At 42.5% G+C, this 13,641-nt stretch overlaps 1 protein-coding gene across 2 annotated transcripts in view; it reads right to left on the bottom strand.

Annotated features, from left to right (window-relative positions):
* Positions 1–13,641, bottom strand: part of Gpc6 (glypican 6) — a 991,863-nt gene that overhangs the window by 101,538 nt on the left and 876,684 nt on the right. For both annotated transcript variants that reach the window (XM_026783266.1, XM_013349339.2), the window contains exon 5: positions 2,731–2,861. In XM_026783266.1, coding sequence (XP_026639067.1) covers positions 2,731–2,861 — 131 coding nt within the window. The remainder of the gene's footprint in view (positions 1–2,730; positions 2,862–13,641) is intronic.

Raw genomic sequence — 13,641 nt, 5'->3', positions numbered from 1 at the left:
TGTGTGTGACCTTACAGGCTGTCACTGTGACCCTTCCTACTGCATGTGCTCATGTGTGTGACCTTACAGGCCCTATATGGTTTTCTGTCTTCATTATGGCATTTCTCACAGAATCTGTCATTTTTAAATACAGTTCTTAAAACAGCAGTACTATTATGATACAGTTAAGTAAATTCCATTAAAATATCCTATTCATATTTTGCTGATAAAAATCCCATCTCATTGACCTCTTAGAGAATTTTCTGGTAGACTACTCCATTTAAATTACACTTAATAATAATTTACATGCTTGAAATTTGCTTCAAGAGTAGATTTCTCAGCACACACGCACACACCTACATCAAAACTAACAAACTGACTAAGAAACCAACCAACCAATCAAACAACTTCCGCCAACAACAACAACAACAACAACAACAACAAAAAAAAAACCCAGGATGTGAAAATGTCCTGCCCATTCACTTGATTTAGCATTTCTACAAGGTAGACATATTGTAAAACATCATGCAGTATTCTGTAAATAAACAGAATTATTTTTTTTAAAATAAAGATGTATGTAAAGAATATAATCTAGGCAATACACTCTTTGGATTTGTTTGTTTTTTTTTCTCTCTTCTCTTTCTTTTTTCTGTGTGTGTGTGGGGAGAGAGGAGCAGGGTAGACAGGGTTTCATATCTGGCCTGAAACTCACTACGAAGATCAGGTTGGCACCTCAGCCTCCTTGAGATCTTTCTGCCTCTGCCTCTCGAGTGCTGATATTAAAGGTATGTGCCTACACGCCCAACAGAATTTGGTTAACGTAATGGTTTAAGTGAGAATGCCCCCCGTAGGCTCAGATATTTGAAAGTTTGGTCCTCAGTTTGTGGGACTGTTTGGGAAGGATTAGGAAATGTTTTCCTAATTAAGAGAAGGTTTTGTTGGAGGAGGTGGGCCACTGAGGGTAGACTTTGAGGATTTAAAAAATCCACACCAGGCTCTCTCTCTCTTTCCCTCTCTCCCTGTCTCTCTCCCTCTCTCTCTGTCTCTCTCTCTCTCCCTCTCTGCCTCCCCTCTTTGTGTGTGCATGTATCTCTGCCTCTGTCCCTGTGCCTCTCTGTGCAGGAGGTCTGCGGCTCATGATGTAAGCCCTCAGCTGCTGCTCTAGAGCCTGTCTGCCTGCCACCATGCTTCCCACCATTAATATCATGGACTCACCCGCTGAAGTTAGAAGCCAGCCCCCAATTCAAAGCTTTCTTTATAAGCTGCCTTGGTTATGGTGGTTTTTTTTTCCCCCAAAGCAATAGAACTAAGAACTAGTCAACTAAAATAGTTGCTTCCTTCCAAGTTCTTCAGAGTTAACTTAATAGAGTTTCTTTCCTCCCTCCCTTCCTCCATCCCTCCCTCCCTCCTCACTTCCTTACTTCTAAAATTAATTCTACACCATTTTGTTTGGTTCTCTCCTCTAGAGCTATTTTTAACTTCCCCAAACCTAGCCTCAATTACTCCAGCACTGCTGGGCTGTGAGGCCTCTCAAAAACAACTCTAATTGGTTTTTAGGTGATGGATTTGAGAGGAATGGATAGTTGGGGTTTTTTTTCCTACGGTAAAGAAAGAAAATGGCCTTTCATGGAAGCCCCAAATGTGCTATTTCCCCAACAGTTGATGGTAACTCAAACATCTTTCTCTACCTGAGAGCCTCCGGTTCATTAAAGCCCAGAGTCAAGCCTAGAAAACTCTAGGCTCAGTCATCTCCCAGAGAGAGAGTGAAATGCAGGCCAGTCTTCCTTCCCCAGCTTCCTCCTAGTCTACCCTGAGAAGCTCAACCCCTGTCTGACTCAGGACAGTCAAGGGGGTCTGGTGAAACTTCGTGGTTCCCTCTCTGCGTTTCTGTTTCTCCTCTCTTCCTTGACTATATGTGAAATCCCTTCCACAAAGCATTTTTAAAAGCTGAACTAAGCAGATCATGTAACTCTTGGCGCATTTCAGTGGGCTGAGGTGGAGGCGGTGGTTGTTGTCATGGAGACGCTGGTAGAGAGAAGGAGGTAGAAAGGAGGCCATGGAAGACTATGCTCAACCCAGCTGCAGGTTTCTCCACTTTGCTCTAGGTGAGCCCTGCTTACCTCCAGCTGGGTGAGTACAAGCACAGGCCGGAAACCTGCTGCCTGTCCCCCCCTCCCCAGCGACAAATTCAGGACCTCCATCTCATGTGATATATGGACTCTGATGTGTTTTGCCTTCTAATATGTGTACAACTCTTATACACAAAAGAACATTTCCCTCAAAGGCTCATTCATGCAGGTTGTATGTTGTCTTCAAGTCGGTCAATGGAGGTGTTTGGCTATTTCCCGTTGACCGTGTACAGCAAGTGCCTCGGCTACCAAGGTGATGTTATAACCAAAAGTTTTGAGAGGACGCAGCAAAGGGGTATAGAAATGTCAAACATCAAATTCCCCCAAATTGCTCACATACGGAAGAGATTAGTCAGACATACTTGGGGCTCACTGAAACTTCAGACAGCCAAAAATTTTGTCATGATTGAGTAGCTGTGAACTAAAAACTTATTTCCCTTCTCAATGCCATTTGGCTACACATTTTAAATGAAGAAATAAATTTGTGGTCCAGCAGGAGAAGCTTGCTGGCAGCGCACTAGAATTTACAATCCCTGCCCACATTTCTCATCAGTGCTGTTTCTCAGATGACTGCACCTGCACTACGGGCATGCATTAGGAGAGACACTGCTAAGGGCCATACCTTGGCCGACACCTGCATGCTGTTTTCCTGCATGTTCATAATGGCTTCGGAGATCTTCACATCTATGGGATCCATGACGGACTCGATGTTGAATGGTCCTTCCAGTCGCTCGGCCACCAAGAGCATTGCATCTGGTAAAATACAAGCATGGCATTTATTGTTATTATATTATAATGAAGCTATGCATTATTCTATCATAACAGAATGTGATTATATATTATATATTATTATATATTACAAGCGTCTATTTGAAAATAGGACACTCTGGGTTTTTAACTTCCATTCAAACATTTATAGTCAAGTGGCTGAAAAAAAATAACCATTTACTCATAAGATTTTATGTATTCAAATAAAATGATGACTAAGTCTTAAAATCGTAATATACTTTACTTCATTTGAAGATTTAGGAATAGTTCACATACATAGAACCAAGCTTGAAATATAAGAAAATCAGTTCAAAAGTAATATATTAAACATGTGTAATTATTCTCCATGAAATGAAAACAATGTTTGGTTAGCTATGAGCTACATTTTGACAACAGGTTTTGATCTGCATTATGGATTGCATCTCAAATCTCCAGATTATTTTTATGACATATGTTTTAAACAATAGGTCCCAGGTTGGTTTGACTGAGAAACACGCCCCCCTCCCATAGTCTCAGGCATTTGAACACCTGGTTCCTAGTTGGTCTATTTCAAGTAGGTGTGGCCTTACTGGAGGAAATATATCACTAGGGGTGCAAACTTGGGGAGCTCAAGGCCTTGCCTTCTTACCAGTTTGCTCTCGACTTCCCATTCCTAGCTCAAGATGTGACCTTGCAGCCACCCCCTCCCCCCCCCCCCCCCCGTCTGCTGCTTATTGTCACGCCTCCCCTCTACGATGTGGGAAGCCCAAGCAAATCCTCCCTTCTACAAGTTGCTTCTGATTGTGTTGTTTTATTATGGCAACAGAGAAGAAACTGGCATAGGCCCCCGCTTGTGGAACTATTTTAAAGGCTGTGGAAGATGGAGGACTGGAGGCCTGGGTGGTGGAGAGTAGTGTCCAGGAGGAATTCTGAGATCTGCAGCAGCCTCTCTTCTGGCCTGAGTTCTCTGCTTACTGTCTGCATGAGGCCATGGGAAAGGCTGCTCCCCTAGCATGTCTTCCCACCACGATGAATTGAAATCCTCCTGAAATCATGAGCTGAGACAAGTTCTCTCTCACTAGGTGGCCTTTGTCAAGTACTTGCCTTCGGCGATAGGGAAAGAAGCTAACACAGCTTCTCTTCTTTGGGAAGGTGGAGAGAGCAGAATGTGGACATGCTGACTGGTGGACTGGGACCCACAGACATCAAGGCCCAGCAGACGCACACGGCCCAGTTGTCCATGTAAAGCAGTTTTGAATGTTATAAGCACAGTCAGGTCCTTGCTTTGTGCTGTCACTCTACCCACAATGCCTTTCTATCTATGCTCCAAAAACACTCTCTAGAAGGGTAAGGACATTTTTCTTATTCGGTTTGAGAACCTGAGGCTACTTTTGACACATATCCATGTGGTACACTCTTGAAAATGCGCTCTCTGAGGGGCTGCTTTGAGCTTATTAGCTGATATCGGTCGGGAAACTGATGAGTGTGGCATGGAGACGTGAGTTGTGTACTGGGGACCATTCTTCCCTGTGCCAACCAGCCGGAAGGCCACAGGTATGTGCCCGACATCAGAGTGACTGCCGAAAAGACTCTATGTCTACCGTGAAAGGGCGGGTGTCTATCCTGGTGTTACCAGACACTGGCCCAGCCTCCCTTCGTGATAGCCAGAGCAGGATTTCATAACCAGCTTTCTTTCTGGAATGTGGAACAGCCATCTTTCTGAGGGTGAGCATGTGGCTATGCTTAGCGTGGCTGAAGAACTAATCAGTTACGTGTAATTTAAAATAACCGTTTCAGGCCAACGGTTCCCACATTAAACCGCATAAGCTAGACTTTTAACTTAGACACTCAATAGATCTCAAGTTTTTTTTTTAGCTGTTTAAGCTCTTAAAAACACATTTTAGAAAACATCCCCCCTTCCAGAACAATATACATTTATTAGACAATGCTCACAAAATGCAGAAAAGGAAACGAAGAAGACTAATATGCCCATAACCCCACTTCCCAGAACAATACCGTGAGCACCGTGGTAGATGCCCTATTTTTTTCTTTGTGCATGAATATTTTAAGCACACAATGAAATATACTGTGTATATATCATATAATCTGCTTTCTAAATGTAATATATTATTAATGCAAAATGCTGTTTATAGTTAGCTGTTTTACAGTGTGATGTGAGGAAACAGAATTTCATTTTTACTGCACACCCAACCATGCTCCACCCACGTCTAACATCAAAACATTTGCGGGGTTGGAAAGGAGCTATGAGTTAGACTGTGGAGAAACATTTTATGAGGAGTTTTTTTTTTTTTAAATATAGAAGATGTAGAACTATCTGGAAAGTAAAGACTCATGATTTTAAAGAGCCCCGGGCTTTATAAACAGTATCCACTCTTAGTGTTACCAACTGTTTTTATTTCTGCAATATCTCATAAGAGTCCCCGCTGTATTCCTTGGGAAATGGGGAGGAGTTAGCCCTTCGGGGCAGAACTGGGAGCAGAAAGAGGTTCTAGCCATGCCTCTCAGCTCCAGATTCTAGCTTACAGGTTCTTCAGGGAGCAGAATGTACCATGAATGACATCATGAAAAGAAGCCCTGCAGGTTTTTTCTGATATTTTCCATAGATAACACAGATTCACCTGCATATGCCATGGGTCTTTTCACAAAGCAGATATTTCACAAGACCTTAATGGCCTAATTATCAATTAGGTGAAAAGAATGCATGCTATGTCACTGTGGCAGGTCACTGTGAAATCCATTTTCTCCTTTGTGGGTCTGAGGGGCAGCTACATGTCTGATAGCTCATTGTTCCTTCTCTGCTTATATTTGTTTTATGTTCTTATCAAAACCAATCTCCCCCATCAAAAAAATTGGCAGCAGGTTTTCTGGTGGAGATTAACTACTCCAGATAGCTAGAACACAGAAGAAAGGTTCTTGTATGGGAAATGTATTGGAACCATGGAGAGTCTTAAAAATAAAATTAAAGAAAAAGATAACTATGGGCTATTTAACTGTGTGCTTCATATGTTTCGTTGCATGATCATTATCCAGTACATTGATCTATCTCAATATATGTTTCCATCATAAGCAAAAAATAACATTGCTCATAAAAAAGTCTGTATGAGAAAGGACAAGATTTTGGATTGCATACTAAGACATAACATGGAGTCTAAATGGCATTGGCTAAAATCTCTTTAGGAAGTTTCTTATTGTCAGCCATAAATTTGAGAGGGAGTAAGGGGTGCACATGGAGGAGGTGGAGGGAAGGAAAGGCAGGGGGAAATAATTTGCATTTTCATAAGTTTTTCTTTTCTTCTTGATTGAAGTAAAGCTTCTTCTGTGAGCCCGCCCATTTACAGGTCAGGGAAGAAGCATCTCTTCACAATCGCCATTTAGTTCTTTGTCAATTGAGCTTCTCAGATTTTCCTATTGACAAAAAGAACTTTCTTTTTTAAGAAATGAAGAAAACCTGACCTTTTCTGATAGAAACCTTCAATCTTCCCTAGTTTTTAAAAAACTTCTACTACTGTGGTCTTCGCTATGCAAATATTTTATTTTCGTACAATCAAATTTGTCAGTTATTAAAACTTTTTTTTTTTGATCTCTGCCATACATCACATAGCTTTTCTCCATCTGAAGTTCACCTCCATGGTATAATTTACTACACTTGTTCTTTTTGTGAATTGTTCACCTTACTGTTATCGAACATAGGTTATGTACTTCCCCACCTCTTATACGAACTGTCCCTTGTCCCTTCTTTCTAGAACTCTCTCAGAGGTATTGGCACAGTATACCATCCTGCTTTCTCTAGGCTTCTATCGAATGCAACTTCCTAAAGCAGTGTCTTTTAACTCATTGAAACCCCAGTTATTCTGACCTTGTCTCTATCCTGTGGTGGCTAATCCCTGTCTGCTCCATCACGTGAATATTTGTTATTACCATCCTTTTCCTTTACCATGTTATCTTCAAAAAGGCAGGGCTTCCATAGTCTCTTGTTTTACTTGGTTAGCTCTTAGAATATGGTGTGTGAGTGTTATGTGTGTGTATGTGTTATGTGTGTGTCTGTGTTGTCTGTGTGTTGTGTGCATGTGTTGTTGTGTGTGTATGCATTGTGTGTGTATGTGTATGTGTTGTGTGTGTGTGTGTTTTGAGGAAGCCATGGCCATGAGTGACAGCCAGTGGATAACGTTATGAAGTCAGTTCTCTTCCTCCATCTTCATATGGCTTTTTCAGATTGAACTCAGGTTACCAGAACTGATTTTGGTGCATAGATTTAGCGGGTTTCAGTCCACGGTGGTGGGGAAGACCTAGCAGAGACCTAGCGGCTCAGTTTATGGCAGTGGGAATAAGTGGCAGAGGCTTCTCAGGCCAGGAAGCAGAGTACGACAGGAAACAAGAATAGGGTCCATCCTTTATAGGCTTGCCTTAGTAACCTACTCTATAGGGCTTTCCGGAATCCTCCAAGATAACACTACCATCTGCGGAGCAATTTTTAAAACAAAAGTCTTTGGGGGTACCTCCCAGATCCAAACCATAATGAGACAGGACATCATCTGTCATCTGTTCTGTTTATTGTCCCAAACTCTGCAACAGGGTGTTTAGCTGTCACTGCCTGTGGGTTTTATGTCCACAGATTTAACCAACCTCAGATGGGAAGTCTTTTTTAAGAATTTGCATCTTCCTCAACGTGCACAGACTTTCTTCCCTCCTCATTACTTGCTAAGTGATACAGTGTAACAACTGTTTGCATAACATTTACATTGCATTCGCTATTGCGAGTGAACTGGAGGTGGTTTGCGGTGGAAGGGAGGGCGTTTGTAGGTGACATGCAAATGTGCGTGCTTCCATAAGGGCCCTGGGCACCTGCGGAGCCTGGCACCCGAGGGGTCCTGGGTTCTGTCCCGTGAACACAGGGGTGTGACTGTGCCTAGTGTCTGAGACGTATTTAGTGAACATTGGTTAAGTGAGCAATGGTACAACTTTTTAAAAAAAATCTGTATTTTCTTCTAGAAACCTAATAAAAGCTTTCTACTTCACCTCTCCACCCTAAAACTTCCCCTTCATCTTCCCCTTCTGCACGTACAGCTACAAATACCTGTGAAATTTTATTAGCAGTGGCTATGGGATAAATGGACCCTGGGTGGCTTTTGACACATTCTAACATAAATGAAGAGTTTGGGTAAGAACTTAAAATCGTATTGTACTTTTTTTTTTATTAGGTAGAAATAACTTTTTAGTTCTTCGAGCTTGAAATTGAAAAGCTGGACTGGTTTTGTCCCTGCTGAAGGTTATTGCTAGGTTAACTCCACTGCCCCTCCCGAAGAATGTGGATATTTTTGGCTGGGTCAAGAAAGTTTGTTTCCGCTGCTTTTCAAGACTCCATGTTAGCCACTAACTTTCAAAATAATTTTTCAATGAATGTCAGCTCTGTTTCTTCCTTGTAATTTGTCTGCAGTCAGCAAACAGCAAATTGGCAAGCCAGCACCATAAAAATACCTTGAGGAAGGATCGGACCCTGACAGCAATCGGGTTTAACTAAAGAAATCGTGGGACCACAAAGGGAGGTAAACAATCAAGAATGAACACGAAGCAACTAAATACAATTTAGAACTCGGCATAGATGATCAGATTCAGCAACAACAACAACAAAACCAGAAGCAACCCAGAAACATTACAATAACTAAAGGACTGAAGCCAAAGAGAGATTTTAATGAAAATAACTGTTTACTCTGAAACCAAATTCAGGAGGAAAGAACAAATATAAAATCTAATTTAATAGGAAGCCAGCACAAACAAGAGGCTTATTTTGCTTTGACACTGAAAAAGAAAATGCAAATCAAGGGAGGGAATAATTCACCAGTTGTCCTTGCACAGTACAAAAATTAGAATCCACAGGACACTTTCCAGGCAGTCTCTTTTCAGAAGCATGATACATTGTATTTTATAAAAATATAATATATTCATGTAAACACTGCCTCGCTGCTATTTTACACTTTGGAAGCATTTAGTTACATCATAAGACACAAATAATAAGTAAATCACTAACTTGAGGGACATCAAAGTGTCTGCTACGAACTGTGAGTCTTCATGTAAATTTTTAGAACTTATTTTCCATATGAATAAACTGTTATGCAATTTGAGTCTTGAACTGTCCAAGTAATTCACAGCAACCCCCAGTTTCTGCTTTGAGGATGAATCACGGACCTTAAGGGGCACAGACCTCCCTGAGAGAAGAACCGTCTATCTGAAGCTTCGTTAGGAGCTCCCGTGGACTCATTTAGAACAAGCAATTGGTCATTGGTTGGTAAAGGGAACCCCCAAGAAGGGAAGAAGCTCATTTGATGGAGACAGTGGAGCTTGAACCAACTTACTGGTCACTCTCACTTGGTCCTCCAATGCCCTCGGGCACTGTTTCCTCGTGCCTAGAGCTTCATTTATTGATGGGCGTTGCTATTTTAAAAGGCAAAATTTTAAAAGGCTCAAGAGAAGATATTTTTACACCCCCCCCCCCACGTTTCAATCAACTTCTTCTCAAGCTTTCCTTGGTAACACAGGAGTTACCACATGGGCATCATGATCCAGTATCGTCCTTCATACGTTACCAAACACACACATTGCTGTTCATGCCTCAGGACCATGTGTGGTACCCCTGAGCTTCTATGAATCCCAAACACCCTGGGGTGGATTCTGTGTTATGCCAGGGAGGTAGTCAGTGGGCAGGAGGTGTGATTTTGAGATGTGTTTGAGGCCAGAGGCCAGATGGCACCAGTCACAGACTTTGATTCTGGGCAACTTCTTACTCTTTACTGGTGTGGAGAGATTCTTTTCTGCTCCCCCTTATGAGGATGCTCCCTGCTCTGCTGTGAGAATTTAGCGCAGCACAGGCGTGGAACACAGAAAGTGATTGCGAATCTATGATTATTACACTCTGTTTCATTCTTGGTTTTCTTAAGACAGGGTTTCACTTTGCAGCCCAGGATGACTTGGAATTCACACTGGATCCCAGGCTGGCCTTGTACTCTTGGCAATCCTCTTGCCTGAGACTTTCATCTTTCAAATGACATTTATCCCTTCACCCCGTGTGTGTGTGTGTGTGTGTGTGTGTGTGTTTGTGTGCGCGCGCGCACGCTCTCGCGCACGTGCGTGCCTGCCTGCCTGCTTGTACTGGGAGTCTGGTGTGGGGGTCAGAAGACAACGTTAGGGGAGTTCTTCTCTTCTACTGTGTAGATTCTGAACATCATGACGCTTGGTGACATAAATAAGTCTACGGGGCGAGTTACCCAGCTGGTTCTTCCAATCTGTTGTTGGTGTTTTGAAGTAAAGTCACACTCTGTTTTCCACTCATGATTAGAACTCACTACATTGGCCAGACCGGCCTCAAACTCCCAGCGTTATCCCTGCTCCCCCCCCCCCAAGTACTGGATCACAGGTGTGAGCCTCCACAGCTAGGTCGGTATTAAATCAGCGTAGGCAGAAAGTTCCTTTTTTCTTTCTTTTTTCAAATGAGTTAACTTTGAAGGTTGGAGTTGACATTCCTGAAGCCACAAAACCTTCCTGCAAAAGGACAGTAATGCCTTTGTGTTCTAGATGGCAAAGCCAAATCACAGAGATACTGGGGGCCTCCTCACTCTGACATATCCCACAGCCCTTCTCCCACACACTGCCCCTTTCTCTGTCTTCTTGGTCTGCTATCAGAAAACAAGACTGGCAAAACATTCCCAAGTGTCACTAAAGTGCAAAAGTCTCAACTTCCTGCCTGCGTGTCCCACCGAAGTAATTCTCCTCTTCGTCCCTCCATTGCCCCCAAAGTTAATAAAGCAAAGCAGCCCAAGAGGCCATTTATTCCTGAAGTATAAGTACTTGCAACCTGCCCAGGAATGGATCACAAATCTCTCTCGGAACCAATAAAAAATAAACAAATGAAAAGTCAGGTGTGCAGTCAGAATTTCCCACTGGGTGCAGACGGAGTGATTAGAAGGTGAAGGAGTGAGCAATGGGGCCTTTTCCTCCTGCTTGTGTGTGCTCGTATTATTAAAGAAATAGATTATTTTTTATTATTTTGTTGCTTAGTGCCATTTGAACCAAAATGAAAAATATTTTTAAATGGCTTTGTGTCCTGTATCTATGGGTCACCAAACCCAGAAGAAAATGACCAATGGTTTAAAAACAGGGAGAAGAAACAAACAAACAAACACAAACTCCAAACAGAACTCATTTCCTGAGGTTGTGACTTCATCTCAGACTCACTGCGTGAAATGACAGGATGGCTTTTGTTACTTCCTGCCTTATAACTCTGGTTTAAAGTTGTCTTCAAAGTATTCCATATGGAGACAAGGATCCCCTTCCAATCAGCGGGAGAGAGGAAGAGAGAGACGGGCAGGAGAGCACCAAGGCGATGGGCGCAAGGGTGGTTATTTTCAAGAGGCCTTGGAATGGCCCCGTAGCTTTAGGTCATAGAGATTCATTTTGTTTTTTCCAACAGAGCAACTGAAGAGGAAGCAGCCGTTATTTCCTTCAGTGCTGTGGAAACTACAAGTCTGCAGGTGAAATAACTTGTCCAAAGTGTTATGGCTGGGCATTGTTAGGGTGGGCCTGGTCGGGATAGGCAGGAACTACCCCGCATTAAACCAGGGGATTGTCCGCATTGGGCATTTTAGCCTAGGAATCCTTCTTGAGTCTCAGGTATGTGTGTGTGTGTGTTTAATCAGAATGAGTTAGGAAAACCACTGCTTGCTCCAGGAAACTATATATAACTCACTCTCACTGGGCATGATAGCACATATCTGCCATTCCAGTACCAGAGAGACTGAGGCGGGAGGATCAGAAGTTCAAGACCAGTTTAGACCACACGGTGAGACCCTGTTTTTGAGAAAAACAGAGCAAAAATTTACCTCCCTGGCCATGCTCCTTTATCAGTGAAGATGTCAGGGAGCTCAAGCCGGCTGCTGTCACGGGATGCGTGATGCAGACCGACATTTCCCAGGTCTTCTTAAGCTACTCAGATCTTCTAGACTGAGTGCTGGAAAGTAAGTTTGATGATTGTGAAAATGGAGTGTCACATTCTCGATTTTGGAGGTGGTTGTGACCGGGGGAGGGGACAAATAGAGGACACCTGCTACAATATGAAGGTAACTTCACACGCTTAATTTTTAGAGACATACTGCTACTCTCTTAGGGGATTTCTTTTTAATTTCAAAGTGTTTTGCAACTTTTTTGGCAACACAAAAAGGAAAGAGGTAGCCAAGGAAGAGAATGAAATACCATCTGCTATTTATCAATACAAAAAAGAACACAGGGAATGTTTCGGGCGACGCCTTTCTAGCTGTCAATTCTAGTGTACACACATGAAGCTCAGGTCACATAAGCAGTTTTAACCCTTTATTTCCAATGCGACAGCATATATATATAGTTTGATATCCCAGGCTCACTCTTTGAAAACATACTCTTTACCAGTAATGTGAGATTTCATGTCATGAGTATATCAGATGTTATCAGTCTTAGAATTTTAATTACATGTTCGTTTATTCATTTTGTGTACATTCATAGAGGAACACGCTACAGTGTGCATGGGGAGTGGGGGACAACTTGCAGGAAATGGAGCCGTGGATGGCTCTTCCCACTGTGAGAGTCCCAGGCTCAGACTCAGGCTAACGGCGTTGACGGCAGGACCCTTTATCCACTGGGCTATCTTGCTGGCACATCATTGTTTTATCGATGCTTCTTAGATTCACAGATATGAACCAGTATTAAAGATTCTCCCTATCTCTGATCTGTCGCGATTCGTGATTAGCTACTTAAGATAGATTCCTTTACATCTCATAATTTATTCATCTGAGAACTAAGTATAGCAAGTGCTCATTTTTATTAATAAACAGGAAAGGTTCAAACTTACACTTTATATGGAATTTTAATAGGGATATAAATGGAGGTAAGAGAACATATCTGGGTCCCTGTCCTTTTACAGACTTAAACTTGTAAGGCAGCTGTTTTAGTAGATGGTCCGTATTTCATTGTAAACTTAGAACTGGAAATGAATTGCTTCCTTGTGTTTAAATGTTTTAGGCTCTGGTACTCAGACCCAGACTCATACATATGGTAACAGAACCATCCATTCCCACTTGCTAATTTAAATGTTTGGATTTGTAAATATCTCACAGGTCAAGCGACTATATGAGAAGCTTGGGTGAGCTAGAGGAGAACCAAGGCAGCACCAAGAGCACTCGCTTAAGCACATAATCAAGGGTCCTAAGAAAGCCAAAAGAGAGTAGGTAAGGGTAAGATGATCGATGGGCCAGGCCCAAGCAGAGAAACAAAGTTAAATAAATGGAGATAATTAGTATCAGAGTCCTGGAAGTTCGTGCAGCGGACAAGGTAAGCGAGAAGACAAGCAGGTACAAGCTGTGTGACGAGAGAACAGACAGAGGGACAGATGCTGGTGGAGGCAGAAGAGCTGTGGAGGCTGGGTCGTGCCACACAGACACTATGCTATTCCTGTCCACATTGGTCTTGGCAGCGCTGAAGCCCAGACGTCTGTCAACAGGTGAGCGGATGAGGGAAATGCAGTATACTCATGCACTGGGGTTTTATCCAGCCATAAGGAAGAACTCGATTATGTGGTTTGTAGGAAATCAGGTGCAACTGGAGGGTCAAGATATTAAAGAGAATAACAAAAGACTAATGTCTCTTGCCCTCTCTCATATATGGGTCTTAAAGTTTATACAGACGCACATACAACTTGAAAGCAAGGGTGAAACTCCAGGAAGAAAGGGGACCAGAGTGTGTTTGG

This window comes from Microtus ochrogaster, chromosome 17 (genome assembly GCF_000317375.1).
Source record: "Microtus ochrogaster isolate Prairie Vole_2 chromosome 17, MicOch1.0, whole genome shotgun sequence".
NCBI classification, from domain to species: domain Eukaryota; kingdom Metazoa; phylum Chordata; class Mammalia; order Rodentia; family Cricetidae; genus Microtus; species Microtus ochrogaster.
The sequence above is the reverse complement of the archived record's forward strand: the minus strand, read 5'-3'. Positions and strand labels throughout refer to the sequence as shown.